The sequence below is a fragment of the Eucyclogobius newberryi genome, unplaced genomic scaffold (assembly GCF_026437365.1).
Source record: "Eucyclogobius newberryi isolate DKJ021-1_F unplaced genomic scaffold, fEucNew1.0.hap1 SCAF_11, whole genome shotgun sequence".
Taxonomy (NCBI): Eukaryota; Metazoa; Chordata; class Actinopteri; order Gobiiformes; family Gobiidae; genus Eucyclogobius; species Eucyclogobius newberryi.
This window is the reverse complement of record NW_027315735.1, coordinates 18,246,504-18,266,691: the sequence shown is the minus strand read 5'-3', so window position 1 is coordinate 18,266,691 and position 20,188 is coordinate 18,246,504. Positions and strand designations below refer to the sequence as shown.

Here is a 20,188-nt window from a genome sequence, read left to right as displayed (position 1 = left end):
CCAGGGGTGGAAAGTAACTATTTACAAATACTCACGTTACAGTAATTGAATAGATTTTGGGGTGTTGTCTAAAACGACTTTAAAATTTGGTATAAAATATTGATACACCTAGTACTTTGAGTAGTATCTTTACAGTACTTGTACTTGTAAATGAGCACATTCTTACATTTACTTTGGGAAAGACTATTAGTATTTCTCATCAGTGAATGTGAGTAATAGGACCATTGACACATTAAATGACAAAAAGCAGCGTTGAGTCTAATCTAATGATCGCTGCAGGATCATTCTCAGTCTAAAACGCGCTGTAGTGAGACATTCAGCGCTTTGTTGTTCTGTCCTGCCGCTTTAAGATGAGGCATTTCAATCTAGGCGTGTTTTCTGCCATTGACTAAACCAGATCTTCTTTCTGCGGGAAAAGCCACGGTAACATCTCCCGTTCCTCCATTTGCGCTGCGCCTCGTTATCATCGTGACATTATCGGGACATTATCGTGTCACTTTCCACGTCCTTCCCGGCTCTTTCAGCGAGTACGTGTGCGTGATTTGGACATTCAGAGATGATATGAGTCAGCCGGTGGTCAAGCTCCGCGCTGATGCCGTCTTCCTCCGGTGGGAAACATCTGCCGCAGGTTCTCGGAGGATTCTGCGCTCACTTTGCGCCTTCACGGTGACGGCCTGACCTCGTCTTTGTGAGAACTTTACTGCTGAAATGTCCTGCTGCGGTCAGACGGGGGAAAACGTCCCGCGGAATCGTCTGGATTAAATAAATAGATGATGTGACTGCGACACTGCGCGCGGGGGGGAAATGGTCCACGGCATCGGTTTGGCGCACGCGGCTTCACGTCTATTAACCGGACTCTTTGTCTTCACATAAGTGTCAGTTTTGAATCGTGAGAACATTGTTGTGTTTTCCTGAGCACTCGCAGACGCTCCACAGCGGCAGATCCACGTCCTCCAGAGCCGGGGCTCCGGCAGCATCATGTCCGCAGTGATGATCACGAAGAAGGTGCGCAAATGGGAGAAGCTCCCGGGGAAGAACACCTTCTGCTGCGACGGCCGCGTGATGATGGCCCGGCAGAAGGGAGTCTTCTACCTCACACTCTTCCTCATCGTGGGCACCTGCGCGCTCTTCTTCGCATTCGAGTGAGTACGACCGGCCTTCTGTTCACAGGCCTGTGCAGAGAGAAGAGCCTGCCCTGTTCCAACTGTGACCTCAGATGGGCCTCGTTTGTAAACAGTCTTATTTGTACAAACCTATATTCTACATCAGGCCTCTTTACCCTTGTGTGATTGACACTGCACTGTTCCCTTCACAATGGGCCTTTTTTTAAAATAGTTCTGCTCATATCAACATGATCCTTTATGGCATCTGTAAAGGTAATGTGCCTCTTACAATCAGTGTTTGCTCTGTAACCTGTGGCCTACTCTCTGACTCAATGTGGCACACTGTCCTTTTGAAATCCTGGCTCTGTTGAGATTCTGACCATTCTCTTTCCACTGAAAAGAACGTGCTTAGGATTGATCCCTGGTGGAGATGGTTAATATTCAATGGCTTTAGCTGCCCAGCCTCATATTTGGTTAAATAAAGGTTGTCTATGTTGTTGACTGAGCAGAGGAAACAAACACTGTAAATAATCTCCTTCTATCCAAACGTTTGATTCAATGTGTCGGAGCATCAATTACAAGAGGCGATTCAGTTAATTGTCATTATTGCTTGTTGCTCTATTGCCCCACAGGAATCTCTAGTCAGAATCTCACGCTGCCACACTGTACATATGGTCTGGACTCTGCTGTGTGAGCAGATGCCTGCCCGACCCGAGCCCTGCCATCGCTCTGCACTGTTATTGAGCTGAGGCACAAGTCGCCGTTGTCCAGAGCAGCGAGAGGGAGAGGCAGCTCAGATTCAGCACCACGGTGGAGCAGGGCTGTGTGCGCTGGGCTAATGGCTGCCAGGCTGTTGCTTTACTCTGGTCACATTACAGCGCAACCTAATTATCGCCAACAGGGATGATATTATTGTGGAGATTAGGCCAGTCAACATGGGGTTCATTTCAAGCTTCTGATCTGAACGGCAGGTTTTATGGTCGGTTCTGGTTCTAGTCCTGGTTTAGTCCCATTTTTGATGTGGTGTGTGTTGTTAAAGACAAACTTTTAAGGCTTATGAATATCATTTGATGTAATTTAGCATGTTGCTGTTGCTAAAATGCTAAAACAATATATTTAGCTATTTAAGATGGTATTTTATTAACCTTGGAATTTTCATAAGGATGAGAATATTTGCAAATCCTCATGTATTTTGATCAAGTCTGACAATATATATAGCTCTTCTTTAATTGTAGTTTGATGGTCGTCGTAGAGAAAGCGGTCCTTACTCTGGCTCATAGCTCTCTTTTCTATCAGCAGCCATTAACATAAAGCACAGAAAGCCCTCGCTGAGCTGTAATTTGTGGTAAACAGCGGAAACGAGCATCCATAAATGACGAAACCTATTAGGAACAAATAATGCATATATTTGTAACGAAAGACAAATCCTCTTAAATATAATTGTGATTGTTTGGTAGTATTAAAACATAGAGTATTTGAATGGGTAAAGGTGAAGAGCCACATCCCAGGATACACCTCTTGATATGAACTGTCTGTGACGGTAAGTCACAAAAGGGCTGTGCAATTAATGCAATGTGTAATCATAATGTATTACAATACATTATTAATATATTCATTTACAAAACTGTTATAATAAAAAATGAATTTCCTTCTATTCAGAAGGATTTGTGCACTCATTCTGCCACTGAACCTGGTGCTAAGTCAATGTTCTATCTATAACACAACAATATTATGTTTAATGATTGGAGATTTGAGCTATGAGCCAAATAATTGTGATTTTACATTTAGTCATAATTGAGTCCTAAACCGTAATCTCTCTAATAAATATCCAGACTGAAAGTACATGTGGTGATGGTGGACATTAACGGCTGCATGTGGGGCCCTCAGCACACACCCATCACCTCACAGCCAATGAGAGGCAGCTGCTGGTCCCAGCTAAACAAGCAATAACATGATTTATGCCCCACAGAGACGAGAAGCTCCTTTTATAGCGTTTCACTGGGCAGTGTTCTGTTCTGTGGAAGCTGTTAGACTTTCCCGGTCAAGGAAGTTTATATATTTATTCACTCAAAATCATTCCAGTCTTTTTCTCCTATTTGAATTCAAAGTATTCTTTCATTCATATTTGACTCCACCTTACATGTGCACACACTGACGTAATAATTAATCCAGGCTTTAATCCTAGTCACAGAATACGGACATTTGCTGACATTTCATCTCTCATGTGGTATTTAAATGTTGCATAACGCTGAGGCACTTACACCAGATGATATCTGCATTTAAAGATAATGCACACGTGTAAACGCAGCCTGTACTCTCGCTTGCTTTTCTTTTCCTTGTTAAACGGTCATAAAAATGAGTATTTAAATGTTAGTTTAGATTTAGTATCAGACAAATCTGAAATGACTTTAAAATTACCCACAAAACTGCGATATTAACACCCATAGAGACAATATACTTGACTTTGCATATCTTCAAAACAACATTCATGATATTGTTGTTATTTGTATGATCGGCCCACGCCTATGATGAATACAAGCTACTACATAGTAAACAAGGACTATTCTTTCCTGAAGTATGGACACAAGCTGAACACCATGTTTGAACAGAAAGCTCTTATAAACTTGATGGTAAAACGTCAGTGTCTGCAAATGTTTAAGTCCTTCAACGATCACATGATTCATGCAGTTTAACATCAGCTCAAATCATACATTGAAAGGCTTGAGGAAAACGTCAGGAGTCACCTCAAAGACACATTAATGTAATTTTCAATCTCTCCACACTGAGAGCAATAAAAGGATTAGGCATTCTTATGCAATTCCTATGGTTACGTTTATCTGTTTAGCTGCTCAAACTGTATTTATCCTGTGCATCAGTACAGTCCTCTGCTGTGCGCATTGTACTTGTTAAAATGAAAAATTAAGCCCGAATAAATATACAGAATAGAAATGTGAAGTACCTATACTTGTATAAATATACACAACACATATTTCATCATTCATTCTGTGTGGACGTTCCAAATTCAAAAGCTTGTCCTAACACACTTATTGTCCTAACACACTTATTGTCCTAACACACTTATTGTCCTAACACACTTAATACACCTATTTTAGTAAATTCTTAACCTCAATTTGATCTGCTAATTGCGCTGTCTGCGGAGTGGTAAACTGTCGACAGAAGGCTGAATGAGGACCAGGCGTGTGCTCGCTGGTCGTTTGGCCTGATGGACCTGAGCTAGAGCTGATTGCGTTGGGTTTGTGATGATGAACACACACTTAGACACACACACTGTTAGAGCAGCAGCACGTCAGGAAATGGTCGCACACAGGAAGGACGCGAGGGGCTGATGGGAAGAGATGACAAGAGTGTGCTTCAAATGCCAACCAGTCATAATTATGGGAATTAGAGTGCATCGACAGGCCGCCTTCCTCCTCTGGCCGGCATCTCTGCTCCACAAATAGTGCACACATAACTCACAGGGCCTGTTTGCTGTAGGAAGTGCAGGAAACTGCTCGGACCGGTCCTGCAGGTGTGTGCCGTGGAACCCTCAGGTATGCTGCCTAACATGTGCACAGGGAGCCAGACAGGAGACCTTTGTACTCTGGCATGTGTGTAAAAGCAGGTGATGTACTGAATTGTCTGCTCCAGGACCTGAAGTGTCTCTTTTGTTGCAGCAGTGTGCTAAAATAGGAAAACAACACAGAGCATGCTGAATCCTGACGGGACAAAAGGCTTGTCTGGGCACTTTTTAGATCATTTCACATCACAAATAAACAAAAGCAACAAAGAGGCCTGCAATGATTAATCAACTCATCATGACGAGCCGAGAATAAAAAGAATAAACGTAATCATTATCTGGACTATGCAGACCCAAACAACGCATACGAAAATACCTTTTATAACAAATGCAACATTATTATTAATTAAAGTTTGAAAAGAAGAAAACAATTTTAATAATAGTACACCTTATTCATGAATATTCTCTATATAGAAGCCTCTAGTCATCAACACTTACAATATAAGACAATATAAATCATCGTTTGACTTGAGAAAAAATTGCTGACTGATCTACAATTAAAATAATTGTTAGTGAGCCCTTAAAGTTAATACTATATATTCATTCCTAACAACAAAGACCTACTGCAAATAAATAAAGGAAGTTACTCAAATCTTAAATAGATTACTCTAAACTGATAAGCCACACCTCATTGTTGTAATACTATAGTATCTACTGATATTTGATACTTTTTAAAATACCTTGGCTAATGCAGCTAGTAACTCCAGCAGCAGCTTCACTGTAAAACATATTGTAAATAGCATTTGCTGTCAGTCTTGGATCTCTCAAACTGTCTCTCCCAAGTTTACAAAAGGCAAATTAATTTGTGTTTACCTCTGGGAAAAACTACATGATGCAAGGGAAACGATTTGCCTCTTTTTAAACCAACACGGTTTAAATTATTATAGGTTTACTGTAGGGTTGAGGAAAGTGCCTATTTAAATGATCACTATGGTATTAAAATCGGAATTGAGTACCGGTGTATATTCCTTGATATTGAAATTAAGGTGTAAATGTCATTACCATGACAACATGAGTTCACTTGGAGCTTTAGACGTCCAAGTGAACGTTTAAAACAACATCTCAGGCTGCAGTTGGTGTGATCCGTATAAACTCTGTAGTGGAACATTAGTGATGCATTATGAATAACAGACAGATCTTTAAAAATTCATAAGCCAATGCAGAAGCCAGGGCCTCATCTCTATCCCTCTGCCCTGTCCCTCTGCCACCTTGTCCCTCTGCCGCCTTGTCCCTCTGCCGCCCTGTCCCTCTGCCGCCCTGTCCCTCTGCCGCCCTGTCCCTCTGCCGCCCTGTCCCTCTGCCGCCCTGTCCCTCTGCCGCCCTGTCCCTCTGCCGCCTTGTCCCTCTGCCCCCCCTGTCCCTCTGCCCCCCCTGTCCCTCTGCCCAGTGCCCCTGTCCCTCTGCCCCCTGTCCCCCTGTCCCCTGTCCCCCTGTCCCTCTCCTGCTGTTATCGCTCTGGTAGCAGGACCAGTGGATTTAGTCCTGACACTCAGAGATTTAAAAATTTTTCCCTTCTTTCCCTGAAGACGAGGTGACTTTTTATTCTGCTGTGCTTCACCACCACGAGAGTTCACAACCTTAATCTTTAAGGTTACAATATATATTGCAATCGAAACACAGTTTGCAAATTGACTGCATTTATTGATGTAACATATTTTCCTCTGCTAACAACAACATTGTTAATACCTATTCAAACATTCACTCTAATAAATGATTCTTGTTTTAGTTTAGTAGTTCATATTTAAATCTACTAGCCCCTGGACATGTTTAAAATGTGAACTTTGAACATAATCCTACAATTAAAACATAAATCACAAGATTAATCATTTAGCTCTGTAAAGTACACGTGACACAGGACCAAATGTAAGAGGTTGTATTGTCATAACCTGTTTCTTATTGCTATAGTTATAAATGCTGCGCAAATGATCACAATGGAATTAAAAGGGCAATTTGACACACATTATCAGCTCACTGCAATTATTTAGAATGTGTTAGACAAATATCCTGCTGTTGTCCTTATAGTTAAATTGCTAAAAACATGTTCTGAAATGTATGGGATTCTTGATTAGTTTTAGTTTAGTTAATATTTCAATCTTCTCTCAGATGTTCTGCTGGTTGTGCTTAATGTGCACTGAACCTAGATTGTTACACGTTACTTGTCAAATCACACTTTCTTTGACCTTTGTGCAGCTCGTCTAGTTATACGCTTTGACCAAGTGACTAATGCTCTCAATTGTTGTATTTTTGTCACTTGCAGGTGTCCGTACCTGGCTGTCCACCTGTCCCCTGTCATCCCGGTTTTTGCAATAGTTCTCTTCCTCTTGGTCATAGCAATGCTGCTGAGGACCAGCTTCAGTGACCCAGGGGTGCTGCCTCGCGCTCTCCCTGATGAAGCCACTTTCATTGAGATGGAGATAGGTAAGAAACACTAACTTCTCTACATTTTGACAGAACAGCAGACAAAAAAGATGATGCTTTCCAGCTCCGTAGATTTTGATAAACACCATCTCTGTTGTTCTACATTTTATCACAGTAGATTTGACCATTGTGCCTGCTTTTCACTTTAAAAGTGTTGTGCTCAGTCTGTGCTGATGATAACGTATCTACAGCCATTCAAGGTGTAAGTCAATAGAGCTCCATGGGTCATTTGAGCAAACATGCTGTTCCACACACACACATACCTGCTGTTCCACACAATTCAATTCAATTTATTTTTGAAAAATCATAACAGTTGCCTCTGAGGGCAACAGTGAAAAATGAATCAAGCAATGTCTGTGGTGGCGAGGAACGATGTCCCAGATGTCTGTCCTACAAAACTACAAAAACCTTCTTGGGGAAAAAGGAGAAACCTGGAGGAGTTCCAGAGTGAAAGAGAGATCTGACTTTCACAGACGGACAGACGGACGCGAGGGAGACTGGAGCTGGACCCACTCTTCAGGCAGATGAGTTTGCAAGTGGAATTAAAGAATACATATTGTTAGATAGATTAAGTAGTCAGAAGAAGAGGATAGTGCTCAAGCTGCCATACTTCCCCCAGCACAGTTTCTCCTAGGGCAGCATAGCTAAAGCTGTGGGTTTATATTTCTGTTCCTAACTGGTCTGACCATAAGCGATTTCAAAGAGGAACATTTTAAGCCTGGACTTAAATGAAGAGACTGTGTCAGCATATTTAACATGGGTCGGGAGCTGATTCCATAACACAGGAGCTTGGTAGCTAAACACTCTACCTCCTACAATACTTTTACAGTAGGAGGTAGGAACACATACCTGCTGTTCCACACACACATGCTGTTCCACACACACACATACCTGCTGTTCCACACACACACATGCTGTTCCACACACATACCTGCTGTTCCACACACATACCTGCTGTTCCACACACATACCTGCTGTTCCACACACACACATACCTGCTGTTCCACACACACACATACCTGCTGTTCCACACACACACATGCTGTTCCACACACATACCTGCTGTTCCACACACATACCTGCTGTTCCACACACATACCTGCTGTTCCACACACATACATACTGTTCCACACACACACCTGCTGTTCCACACACATACCTGCTGTTCCACACACATACCTGCTGTTCCACACACACATACCTGCTGTTCCACACACACATACCTGCTGTTCCACACACACATACCTGCTGTTCCACACACACATACCTGCTGTTCCACACACATACCTGCTGTTCCACACACATACCTGCTGTTCCACACACATACCTGCTGTTCCACACACATACCTGCTGTTCCACACACACATACCTGCTGTTCCACACACATACCTGCTGTTCCACACACATACCTGCTGTTCCACACACATACCTGCTGTTCCACACACATACCTGCTGTTCCACACACATACCTGCTGTTCCACACACATACCTGCTGTTCCACACACATACCTGCTGTTCCACACACATACCTGCTGTTCCACACATATACCTGCTGTTCCACACATGTTGTTCCACACACATACACATGCTGTTACACACGTACATGTTGTTCCACACACACGTACGTGTTGTTCCACACACGCGTACGTGCTGTTCCACACATGTTGTTCCACACACATACACATGCTGTTACACACGTACGTGCTGTTCCACACACATACGTGCTGTTCCACACACATACGTGCTGTTCCACACACGCGTATGTGCTGTTTCACACACATACATGCTGGTCCACACACATATATTGCTTTGAGTGTGCAACATATGAAGTTAAAAAGCAGCCCTTGCAGACCAATTTCGGAAATTATAATGATGCGGCTGTTTTAAAATCAATTTTCCAAAAAACATATTTTAATCTCATAGTGTGGGTTTGTGTGTGTGTGTGTGTGTGTGTGTGTACAAATGTGTTTTATGTATTTTATCTTTTGTTTCTGATTTATTTGGATATCCTGTGTTTGTTTGTTTAAACCCATTAAAAAAGAACATTTCTAAATGTTTTTTCTCTGTATAAATAAGTAAAATAAAATGGACAAAACAAACATGAAACAAAGATTGCTACTTGCCGGCTTACTTTTTTGTGTTACTATGAGTTGTTGTCCCTTCCTGTGTGTCATAGGTGAAAGTATTGACAGTGGAGTATATATAAAAAAGGGGTGTGGAGTCCTTTGAGTCGATTCGCTCATTACGGCTCTGACTCACCTTCAATGACGAAGACAAAGGTTTTACTGTAGACAATGTAGAGACCATGATGACTCAAAGATGTGCCTGCTATGAATTCATGGATAAATACATTTTCTTTATTATTGTTTTGTTCAAACTCGATGCCTCCATGAGAGACTTTAATGTGCACTATGTAACACTACCAACAGCTACGATTACAAAAATGATCACATCTACGTATCGTTCGATGAAAGCTGGAGCAATATCATTGTGCACTCAATATTGTGTACATTTTCTTGTGGGAAATTGTTTGTTGTTTTGATTTTGGTTAATATGATTTGAGCTGTTCGAATACGTAACTTCTAAATTATAGATACCAACTAATGACTGAAGTGTTTCATTGGGATTTGCATTTGTTGCTACTTATGTTTTTCAAGGCTATTGTTTGTTCGAATTCTGCGACTTTAAAGTTATCACGTCAGTGGCATTAAACAATTTTAATATTATTGTTTGTTGTGATATGTTGAGGTAGCAATATAGATCCCGCTTCAAAATGTGTTATTGTGGCCGGCCTTGCTATGATTAAATGAATGCAAGATGGATTAAGTTTAATGCCATACTGTGGAGTATTCCAGGCAAAGCAATAAGACCTCCATGCTGGCGGACATTTGGTATTTTTCGCTGGATGCTCTTGCACAACTCAATTTATTTTATTGTTTGTGTATTCTTGTTACATTTTAATTGAATTCAAACAGATGCACAGTATTGCTCTCACGTCTTGTCTTTCTTTGGACCGTTTAGGTGCATTAAGCTCAAACTTTCTCGTGGCAGAAGTGGTCATATCTTCCATTTTTTTTATTTCATATTTTACATTTCCCCCTGACGACTGTAAACCTGAAATAGCCAGATATTCATCACTCACGGGCCTAAAATGGGTCACTTGTAGCCTTCTGCGGGATAAAAAAAAATGGAAAACCTCCGTTAACAAGCTCCAGCGCTGCACTCTGAGCTGTTGAAAAGAGTGGTCCTGGAGCGTCTTTGTTAAGGCTGCAGATGTGGGCGTGTGCGAGTGTGACAGTATCTGCAGAAAGGCTTGTGGATGCAGTTTGTGAGGCTGAGGTCCCACGGGGGAATGTTAATGTGAGCACAAGCTTCCTCATGGAATATGTAATGCCTCTGTAGACTCGGCTCTGCCCGAGAGGGAGCCATTATCCCCCAAGATGACTCATTCATTCTGCACCGTCGAATTCTCCCGACACAAATCCAGCTGCTCGTTTATGACACGAGATGCAATACAATTCAGCTTCAGATTTATTAAATACTTTAGTAAATCAATAAAAAATATGGTTTCAATTTCCATCTACAATTTATTCATTTATTCATTTTGGTAGATAGAAATTTCATAAGAGCTCAAAGTAACACATAACCAGCTATGTTGTTTTTGCAATTTGAATCATGTATTTTCATATCAGATTATTTATTGTAGTATCAGAGGTGGGGAATATATCAAAATGTAGCTAATATTGTGAATCTTGTTTTGAATATCAAGTCTATATAATATTTCACATTAGTTTCATAATTAAACCTCAGCTAACACTTTTAAAGACATAATTTAACACATTTTCGTTGGATTGACATGGTATAATTAGACAAGCGTTATCGGGGTTCTCCAAACAATTATAAACATTATTTTCAATATCGTCCACCCCTAAGTACTATTACTTTTATCAGAACATTAGCACATGCGCTAAAGGCTATTGACGTGTAACACTTGTAAAAGAAGGAACTAATGTGACCTTAATGTGTTCTAATTTGAAATTGTATAACTCTTTTTGTATATAGTATATTTTCAAAACAACAGTCACAGTTCTATCTGATTATCTAATGTATTGTTTTCTTTGAACGGGCCACAATTCACACTCTGTGTGTGTATGTTATTGTACATTTCCCCCATGTTCTTCATTAGCTCGTCTCACTCGCTCCAGACTCCTGCTGAGAAACATAATGAGAGTGAAACGCTTGTAAAATGTACTATAACTCTGTGGAGCTGAGACTGCTTAGAAATTCATTTCAAAAGCCAAGTTCTGCTAAGGCCACAACATAAATAGTGTATTGAGTTTTCAAGGTTCATCTGTGCAGATGTATATCTCATTTTCTGTAGCCGTTGTCAACACTTACTCATTCTTCACCGCCTGTTAACAAAATATGCTGGAAGCAGGTGCCAGTAACTCGAGGTCTATGTAATACAGACTCTGAACTTTATGCATTAACAATAAAAGTGCTTTGTGCTTTTTATTCAGAGGCGGCTAATGGAAACGTGCCACCCGGTCAGCGCGCCCCACCTCGAATCCGCAACGTGCAAATCAACAACCAGATTGTCAAACTCAAGTACTGCTACACCTGCAAGATCTTCAGACCCCCGCGGGCCTCGCACTGCAGCATCTGTGACAACTGCGTCGGTGAGGGAACAAAGAGGAGCAAAGGCTTCGGTTCAGAAATGGCAAAAATTAGGACAAAATAGCTGTTATAAAAGTCCCAACTTTATTTTCAGAGAGGGCCTTGAAATGTCTTTGTCGAGCTCCTTTTGGCTCCTGATTAAAGAAGGTGTTTAACTGTTTCTAGACTGGCAGGTGATATGAGAGCGCACAGTGTCAGCTCCGACAGACGAAGTGCTCAGTCACTCTGAAGACTGGTGCTTCTTTGTTCAAACGCTGTAGACAGCGCTGCTTTTATCAGCGGCCACTTTATTCCCTAGTCACTTGACTATATTAGACTAGAGAATATAGATTGAGTGTGAAAATACATAGACCAACACTCACGACACTTTAGAATCCCCATAGTTTAAACTGGAGCTGGAGACGGGTCAGAATTCAGGTTTGTTTTCCTGGTTTATGGTTCATATCTCTGTTTTTACTGGACATATCCACAAGTTCAATGTCTTCTCTCTCAGCATAGATAAACAAAAGTGACATTATGTTTTCATTGTGGCTTTAGAAAGTGGTGCCATTATTCAACCCTAAAAACAAGACTGTTGAAAAAAGTTCATGCCATGAGATTAAGTTTGTGGGGCCATCCCAAACCAATATTTATGAAATTCACCATTTGTGGATCATAGATTTGGTGATTTCTTTCAAAAGCAGTGAATCTTCCATAGAGTTATACAGCTCTGCCCTCCATCTGAAACTGTGACATCATTAAAATATAATGCCAACTATTATTTATAACAAGCTGTAGCACAAACTGAAAAAAATATATAATTTTAACTTTTTAGCACATTTTAGTGCTGTCATAAAACTCAAAATTCCAGCTTAATTGTAAAATTTAGAATAAGTTGTTTCGGGTTTGGACAATGTTTTAGATCAATGTTTTGACTTCAATCCGGAAATAATTTTCAGATGACAATCTTTGAAATAGGAGGAATTACACCAACAATAGAGGCATTTTCTAATACAAATGATAGTTTCTTTAATGTGGTTTTATGTGGTCTTGATATTGATCAAGACCATCTTAGGATCAAGTATATTGATCCTTATATTTCTTAATTTATATGATTTCTTACCAGCACATGTTCTTATAATTATGTAGTTTTGGACTGCCAATAACACCAGTGTTTGTACTGGAGTATATTTAACACTGATGGATGTATAATTGATCCTGATGTTCTTTCTCTTGTGCCCAGACCGCTTCGATCACCACTGTCCATGGGTGGGCAACTGCGTGGGCAAGAGGAACTACAGATACTTCTACCTGTTCACATTATCACTGTCTCTGCTCACCGTCTACATCTTCACCTTTAACATTGTCCACGTGGCCATGCGTAAGTAACGTCTCAATGCAAACACGCCGCAAGTTCAAGCTATATCTGAAATGCAAACATGACGTGTGTATGTAAAGTGTTTCATATGACATCACTGTATGGGGTAATAAGAGGACAATGCCTAGATCTGCTTTTAAAATGGAATATAAAACAAATATGAACCTGTGTGAACAGAGTGTGCTGTATTCTGTAAGTAAATATCAAAGTAACAAGGTGTTGTAATATTGCGTGTTTGTTTTTCAGGCTCTGTGGTCAGTGGTTTTCTGAACACGCTGAAGGACACACCTGGAACATATCCTTACATACTTAAGACACGTTGGTTTGAGCCCAGTTACGGACACTGTTTGGTCTTGTTCTAGTCCTGGTTTAGTTCCTGGTTGATATGGTGTTTATTCAAGAGTGAACGCACCCTTAAAGTCCTCTCTCATGCGGATGTTGACTAAACCATTTCATCATCTCTGTCCCGCCTATCAGTCTCACTTCTGCTCACTGTTGGTCAATGTTTAATCTGTGTCGTCACGTTCGGGGTTTCATAACCACAGAATTATCTGTTACTGTTTTCTTTAACTGCTCCTCACTGTCATCGAGTTGTTGGTGTGTTTCTTCACCTTGTGGTCGGTTGTGGGACTGACGGGCTTCCACACGTACCTGATCTCTCTGAACCAAACCACCAACGAGGACGTAAGTGCATCTGAGCTCGCAGCGGTCGCTTCGCACTCGGCCTCTGACGCTTTGCATCTACTTTGTTTAGGTTAAGGCTACAATAATTTACATCTCTTTTCCCTGTGTCGAAAGTGTGAGAAGATGAGCGCTAAAGAGTGGAACGGCTCAAACAAAGCTCACACCTGTAGCCGTTAGTGTCAGTATTGAGATTCATGTTAAAGTAGGCAATCTTAATGAAATAAATGATGAGAACTATCTAAAGAAACTGGCTGTTAAGAGACAATATGCAGACATGAAAAGAAACGACACCCTCCAGATATGTTATTGATGAGGGAAAACAACAACCAAAAGTAGGATTTATGTTTATTTCCGAGAGTAATAAAAGTATTTTGTGTAATTCTAAAGTTGCTGCTTGTAACGGTACATCCTGAGGGGGAAATGAGACATTTGCTTGTAGTTTGTTCATTTCTATTCATCCAAACCAAATAGCATTATTTATGTAGATAGTGAACCCTGCTGTTTTATACTCTTCAATTAATAGAATTACAAGAGGATAGTGGCCAAACCTTCTGCACAATGCATATGTCAAACAGGATTGCTTCTCTTAAAATGCTAATGGCTGCATTCTTAATGCACAGAAATAGACTGCTTAAATGGCTTCTTTTATTCCTAAAATAATTCTTGTCTAAACTCGCTATTCGTGGAAGTGAGCTTCCCGTCTGAGTCTAAATGAGGAGGAAAGTATTGATTTGTTAGGCACATTAGCATTGAGTCAATGTTTAGTCACTGTAGTTGATGTGAAGCAGGCTGTGCAGGTGGATGATTGGACAGTTTATGCCTGTCTGTATATAGTACTACTTGGAGTATGTGTACTTCCAGTAACTGAGGTATTTGTGAGCCCATGTTTGACAGCAGGGGCTCTAGCACTGAGCAGCAGCAGTGGTTCTAAGTCATGCCTGAAAGCTACTGCTCGCACTCATACTTTGTAATGATTTATTTATAATCCCTCTCTTTCTTTCCTGTGGGATGGTTGGCCTCATTTTTATACATTTAATCAGTAATGAAGCACACTGATGAGCGAATAGTGTGAAGTTGCAGTAGCAGTTGACACAATGGCTGTCAGACCCACTGTTTCAATATCTGTGATTGAACTAATAATAGTTGCGTCGATATCTGCAGGGCTGGGCACGCCGCCAAAATACTGAGTGGAGGGAGGGGCGCAAGCACACTGAGAGAAGTGGAAAACTGCAGCAGAAAAACATGTCTAAAAAGAGGCTCCTGGAGTGTTGTTGCTGGGCTCCCATATGCTCTGTATGCCGCTCAGTCTGCGTCTAGGGCCGCTTTGACCTACATTTCACAAACTGAAGTCTTTCTGCTGCGAGCTCTCCAGTCCAGTGCCACCGGGTCACTCGGTGCACTCTGAGGTTACTCAGCTGAAGCACACATATGACATCTTGTGGTTTTAGGTTGTTTCTGGTAAAACATGTCACACAAGTTTGTGTACAAGGCCCTGCTTTCTACAAGTAGAAGTGGGCAACTTGCTGATCTTGTAGATTCTAGTCATGTCCAGGCTCTAATTTCACTTGTTGAATTGTACATTTGAAAAGTGTTCACCTTAAAAGTGTCAGCTCCTAACTATTGTACAAAATGCTGTGACATTTGTTAAGATTTGCTTTTGGTAGATAAACTCTGTCTGAAATGTTTTAGTTGATGCACATTTCTATGCAGAGATCCAAAAGATCAAGAACAGTTAACTCCCCCAAAGGCTATTGTCTTCGAAACAAGACATTGAATTAGAAATGAGAACAAGCTAATCTTTGTCTGTTTGTAAGTGGTGGAAGTACGGGAATGTGAAAAAACTTATTTACATTGTTTACACAGATCAAAGGCTCTTGGTCAGGGAAGAACCGCCTCCAGAATCCATACAGTCACAAAAACATCATCAAAAACTGCTGTGAGGTGCTCTGTGGGCCCACATATCCCAGGTAAATGTCCCCAAATGAGTGCCTTCTCGTGTCTCAGTCAGTGAGTAAATCATTTCTTGTGTGTAGTGTGTTGGACAGAAGAGGTCTGATGCAGGACGATTTGGCTGCTCCTCCTGCTACTAACACCGACCCTGCACCACAAACTACAGTGAGACACATTTACTTTTCTCAGTGGAGTTTTATATAAACTTGTGTAGCTTTCTGACTTTTCAAATATTTAAGACCAGAAATATATTTTGGAGAATTAACTCCAGCAGGTACAGAGAGACTCATCCTGGTGAGTAGCCCCTGTTCAGCTGCTCATCTGAGGGATAGAGACTGTTCTCTAGCTAAAGACTAAAGGAATCAATCAAAAAAAAGAAAAGTTGATTTTGTATGATATAAGCCCTTTTAATGTTTACAGTCCCGGGCCCACTGCAAACTCTAATTTTAAAATTACTTTTAGAATGGCCATGCCTTTAAATCTGAGATAATGTTTTTGTTAAGGCATGCAATTTTTCTCCTCTTGGCACCATGTCTTGGCACCATGTTTGAACGTCCTGTCCTCTGCCCACAGAAAACCACCGCTCCTCTTATCCCAAATGAACATACGCCTGATGAAGCCAAGGCCGGTGCTGGCTCAGCACTAGAGAAGAGCCACTCTCCCAAAGAGGAGCACCCGCCCTCTGCCAAACAGCCTCCCCTGGCCTCCCCCGAGACTGACGTGGAGACATCTATCGTCAAGGACAAACCTCATTAACTCCACCAGAGGGCGGAGTTTGTGTCCTTGCCCTGCCTCCTCCAGTATCTTGCGCACTCAGGAAATGAACAGTTAAACATTTGGTGTGCGCATCACTCAATCACTCGACCACAAGAGTTACTGCTGCAGCCATCTCCCTACAGAGACCTCTTAATCAAATATGAACTCTTATGGAAAGATGGAGGACAAAATGGGACGTCAGCTGTATCCTGTCTCCTAACACTGCATGGATAAGACAATGCTGGATGCAACTAAAACAATGTCCTCTTTTGATACAGCCCATCAGACTGTTGTCCATTATTTAAAATTGCATAGCAACGTGTATTGTGAAAGTATAATCGAGCCATCGGCAAAGTTGTTTTCGTTGTGCACATATAACATGCTCTATGCAAATCACAAAGAAGCTGATGATTGTGGAGGTTGTGCCGGTCAGTTCATGATTATGTCCAACAGGGGGCGAGTGTGTGCGCATTGGAAATCTAAATTATTTCACTTGTAAGACAGTCAATCTACCTTTTTTAAGTTATTGCTGCAGTCAGCGCTGTTGTGAATTGATCAAAACAGTCCTTCCATTTTGATAAGTCAGTTTCATGAAAAATAAACCAGGTGATCTTCTGAGTGTTAGCGAAGACGTTTCATGAATGACGGCAGACACTTGAAACAGTGCCTTATTGCTGCAGTTGCACTGTCCAATGCAGCTGAGATCCACCACCTTTTCAGAACTTTAATACCAGTGTTCATTCAGAAATGCCAAGGTTTAGTTCAGTGGATCCTTCGGCATAAGAGACAGAAATGGAAAATACCATCTTGTTTCGAGGCAAAGCTTTGTGCAGTCACTTTTTCTCTGCGAGTATTATGTTCAAATCGACCCAGTGATGCCAAAATCCTGTCACGCCTCTTACTGCTGCTGGGAACCACTGACCTAGACTAAACAAAGCAAAAACATAGCCATTGTTAAATTGTACATAGACAATAGTTGTAGTAGTCTTTGGCCAATGAGTGGTGAAACTGACAGGCGCATGTTTTGATATATTTACAGCCAGTGTTGTAGTGTGATGATGTGCACTCCATCTGCAGATCTTCCTGACAGAGCTCTCTTGTCCCACAAAGCTCCGTCTCTTCACCCATGTCTTTTATATCTCACTCACTTCAACAGTTTGACAGTTTTCCTTTGGCTCACAGCAGAGCCAGCTCCACCGTGCACACGATGTCAGAGAAGACCTGATTCACACTGGGGTAAACAAGCGACAGAGAAGACACTTCTTACACTATAATGATATTAGCGGTTAGAGAGCGTTTGTATTAGTGCCTGTGGTGTTTGCAAGACAGTGTTTGTGAAATAATATATCAAGTAGAAACCCAGTGTGTCAGTAGTATTGCAGTTTAAATACACCCAAAATGTATCTGTCAAATTGAAACTTCTTCAAAATTGAAAAAAAAAAAATAATAAAATTTTCAGCTAACAAGAAAGAAATTAGGAATTGACCAAGTATTTAGACATGCTCTATGTAAATAAGTATTTATACAGCTAATGATGGTTGGGGTTGTGGATACTGACCACTGGTTAAAGGCAAACGGCTCCCTAGCAAATATTGATAATGTATTTATTTTAATTGTGTTTTCTTTTGTGTAGATGCTAACTTGTCATTGGTCATTGAGGCCAAAACATCACTCTTCAAGCACTTCTGCTTAAATCTACTGATCAAGTTTACGTTTTTTGTATTCAGTTTTAGCTGATAAGTGTTTAAATCTATTTCTTTTCAAATCCAAAACCAGTCAAAGGTTTAAATGCGCCTTCTCATTCAGTGATTTTCCTTTGCGTTTTTATGAAGTAAGATTTATGGAATAAAGTAGCAAAGAAAACAATGTTAAATCAATCTGAATATATTGTAGATCCAGGTTCCTGAAAGTAGCCACGGTTTGCTTTGCTGACTGCGCTGCAAACCCTCGGGCTTCATGATGAAGTCGGCTGGTTTTCACTTGACGGCTGTGACTGGCTCATCAGTGAAGCCAAGAGGGTTTGAGTCATTTCACACTTGGTTTACACCATGAGGCCATGTGCGTTCAGTCATAGTGGTCATGCCTTCAGTGAGAGTACACGATGTAAAAATAAAGACAAACATTAAATGAAATGGTGTGTTCCAACTTTTGACTGGCTGTGTTTACTGTAAATTGTTCACAAGTTTGTGTGACGTGAGGAAATGTAACACATTTGAATAAAACTGTTCACTGGAGTCAGGACCAAACCAGTCAGTAAACGAGAATGTAATAGATGCTGTTAAAGGGATAGTTCTGAGCACATTTAAAGGGATTGGTTAACAGTGTAAACAAATCTGAACGCTCTGAAATATGGTGATGGAAGTCTCCACCTTTAGTATCAACACTGTGATTCTGTGTACTTCATCCAATTAAACTCACTTCTTTTACATGATCCTTGTGTCTGGTATAGAAACGATAAAGCCTAAAACTGTGGGTTTCATACATAACACAAGAACAGATGAAGCCCAAAGGTGGAATCCAACAATCTGCAACAACTTGTGAAATCCTTTGTGTTCCTCTTTTGTCACTTTCAGTCTTTTATTGGAGTGTGAAGCGCAGACGGAGAGATCACCTTCTACATGAGGAAGTGTTTACACTGCACCAGCGCCAATGAGAGCCAGACTACTGCTGTTGTTGTTTTCAGCAGGAGGTGGCTCGTTGTCATGGAGATGGTGCTGTTTTGTGGTTAATGTCTCTTGTCATTTCTGGTGCTACGAACAAATGTGAAATTATGTTTTTGTTTTTTTCTGTTGAAGCATTATTCAGTCATTGTTATCAGTTGAAAGATTTGGGGGATTTCTTTTGATTTACACCCTTATGTTGTCACGGTACTCGAAGGAATAGACCACAAAGAGAATGATTCATTTTTAGGTTAAAGTTTTAGATAATAGATGCTCTTTCTCTTTTTAATTTTGTTAATATTTTTATTTATTCATTTTTAAGAAAACTTTACATGAAAACACAGAACAAAACACGACCAGAGAGAAAAATCTAAAATGAAAAGAACACAAGTAGCAATGGACAGAAAATCCCCAAAACTAAATAAAATCACGGCACATTTAATGACACAACTATCCCACAGTCTCTCAAATGTGTCCTGTTTCAACACAATGTTCAACACAAAATAATATTACATTCTTTATGTTTCCAAGTGAACTTATACTAGTTCTGGCAAAGCTCAGAACATTCTAAGCCTGTTAAGAAAAGGTCACGCTTTGTATTGTTCAAGGGCCTTTAAAAAAAAAAAAACACTATTGATACTTGCTCAAACTAGTAAATACTTTCAATACTAGTTTTAGCATTGATTAATATTAGATTTTTGATACGTTTTTACAACCCTACTCCCTTAATATGTCATATTTCCTTCAAAAAGTTCAAAAAATCTACTTCCAGACAGTGAGTGCAACCGTCACCATAAAATAGACATTTCAGAATATTTCTATTTATTGAAAAATGTGGTGGCAATGATTCAAGAGATAAGAATGAATTTGCCTGGAGTTGTTAAAACATGCAGTGCTATTTACAGCTATGTCCCATCATCAAGACACCAAGATAATAATACAAAACACAGGATGTTGTTGTTCATTTATCCTTGCTACGTCTTGATCATCTCTGTTTGATCAAAAA

At 40.6% G+C, this 20,188-nt stretch overlaps 1 protein-coding gene across 1 annotated transcript; it reads left to right on the top strand.

Moving 5' to 3' along the window:
* The first annotated feature begins 522 nt into the window (after positions 1-522).
* Positions 523-18,953, top strand: zdhhc9 (zDHHC palmitoyltransferase 9). The gene is made up of 9 exons (XM_072436626.1): positions 523-1,142; positions 6,938-7,098; positions 11,619-11,777; positions 12,998-13,135; positions 13,379-13,427; positions 13,714-13,816; positions 15,680-15,783; positions 15,850-15,931; positions 16,340-18,953. The coding sequence occupies exons 1-9, from the start codon at positions 979-981 to the stop codon at positions 16,520-16,522; spliced, it is 1,143 nt and encodes a 380-aa protein (XP_072292727.1). The 5' UTR covers positions 523-978; the 3' UTR covers positions 16,523-18,953.
* Positions 18,954-20,188: the final 1,235 nt, after the last annotated feature.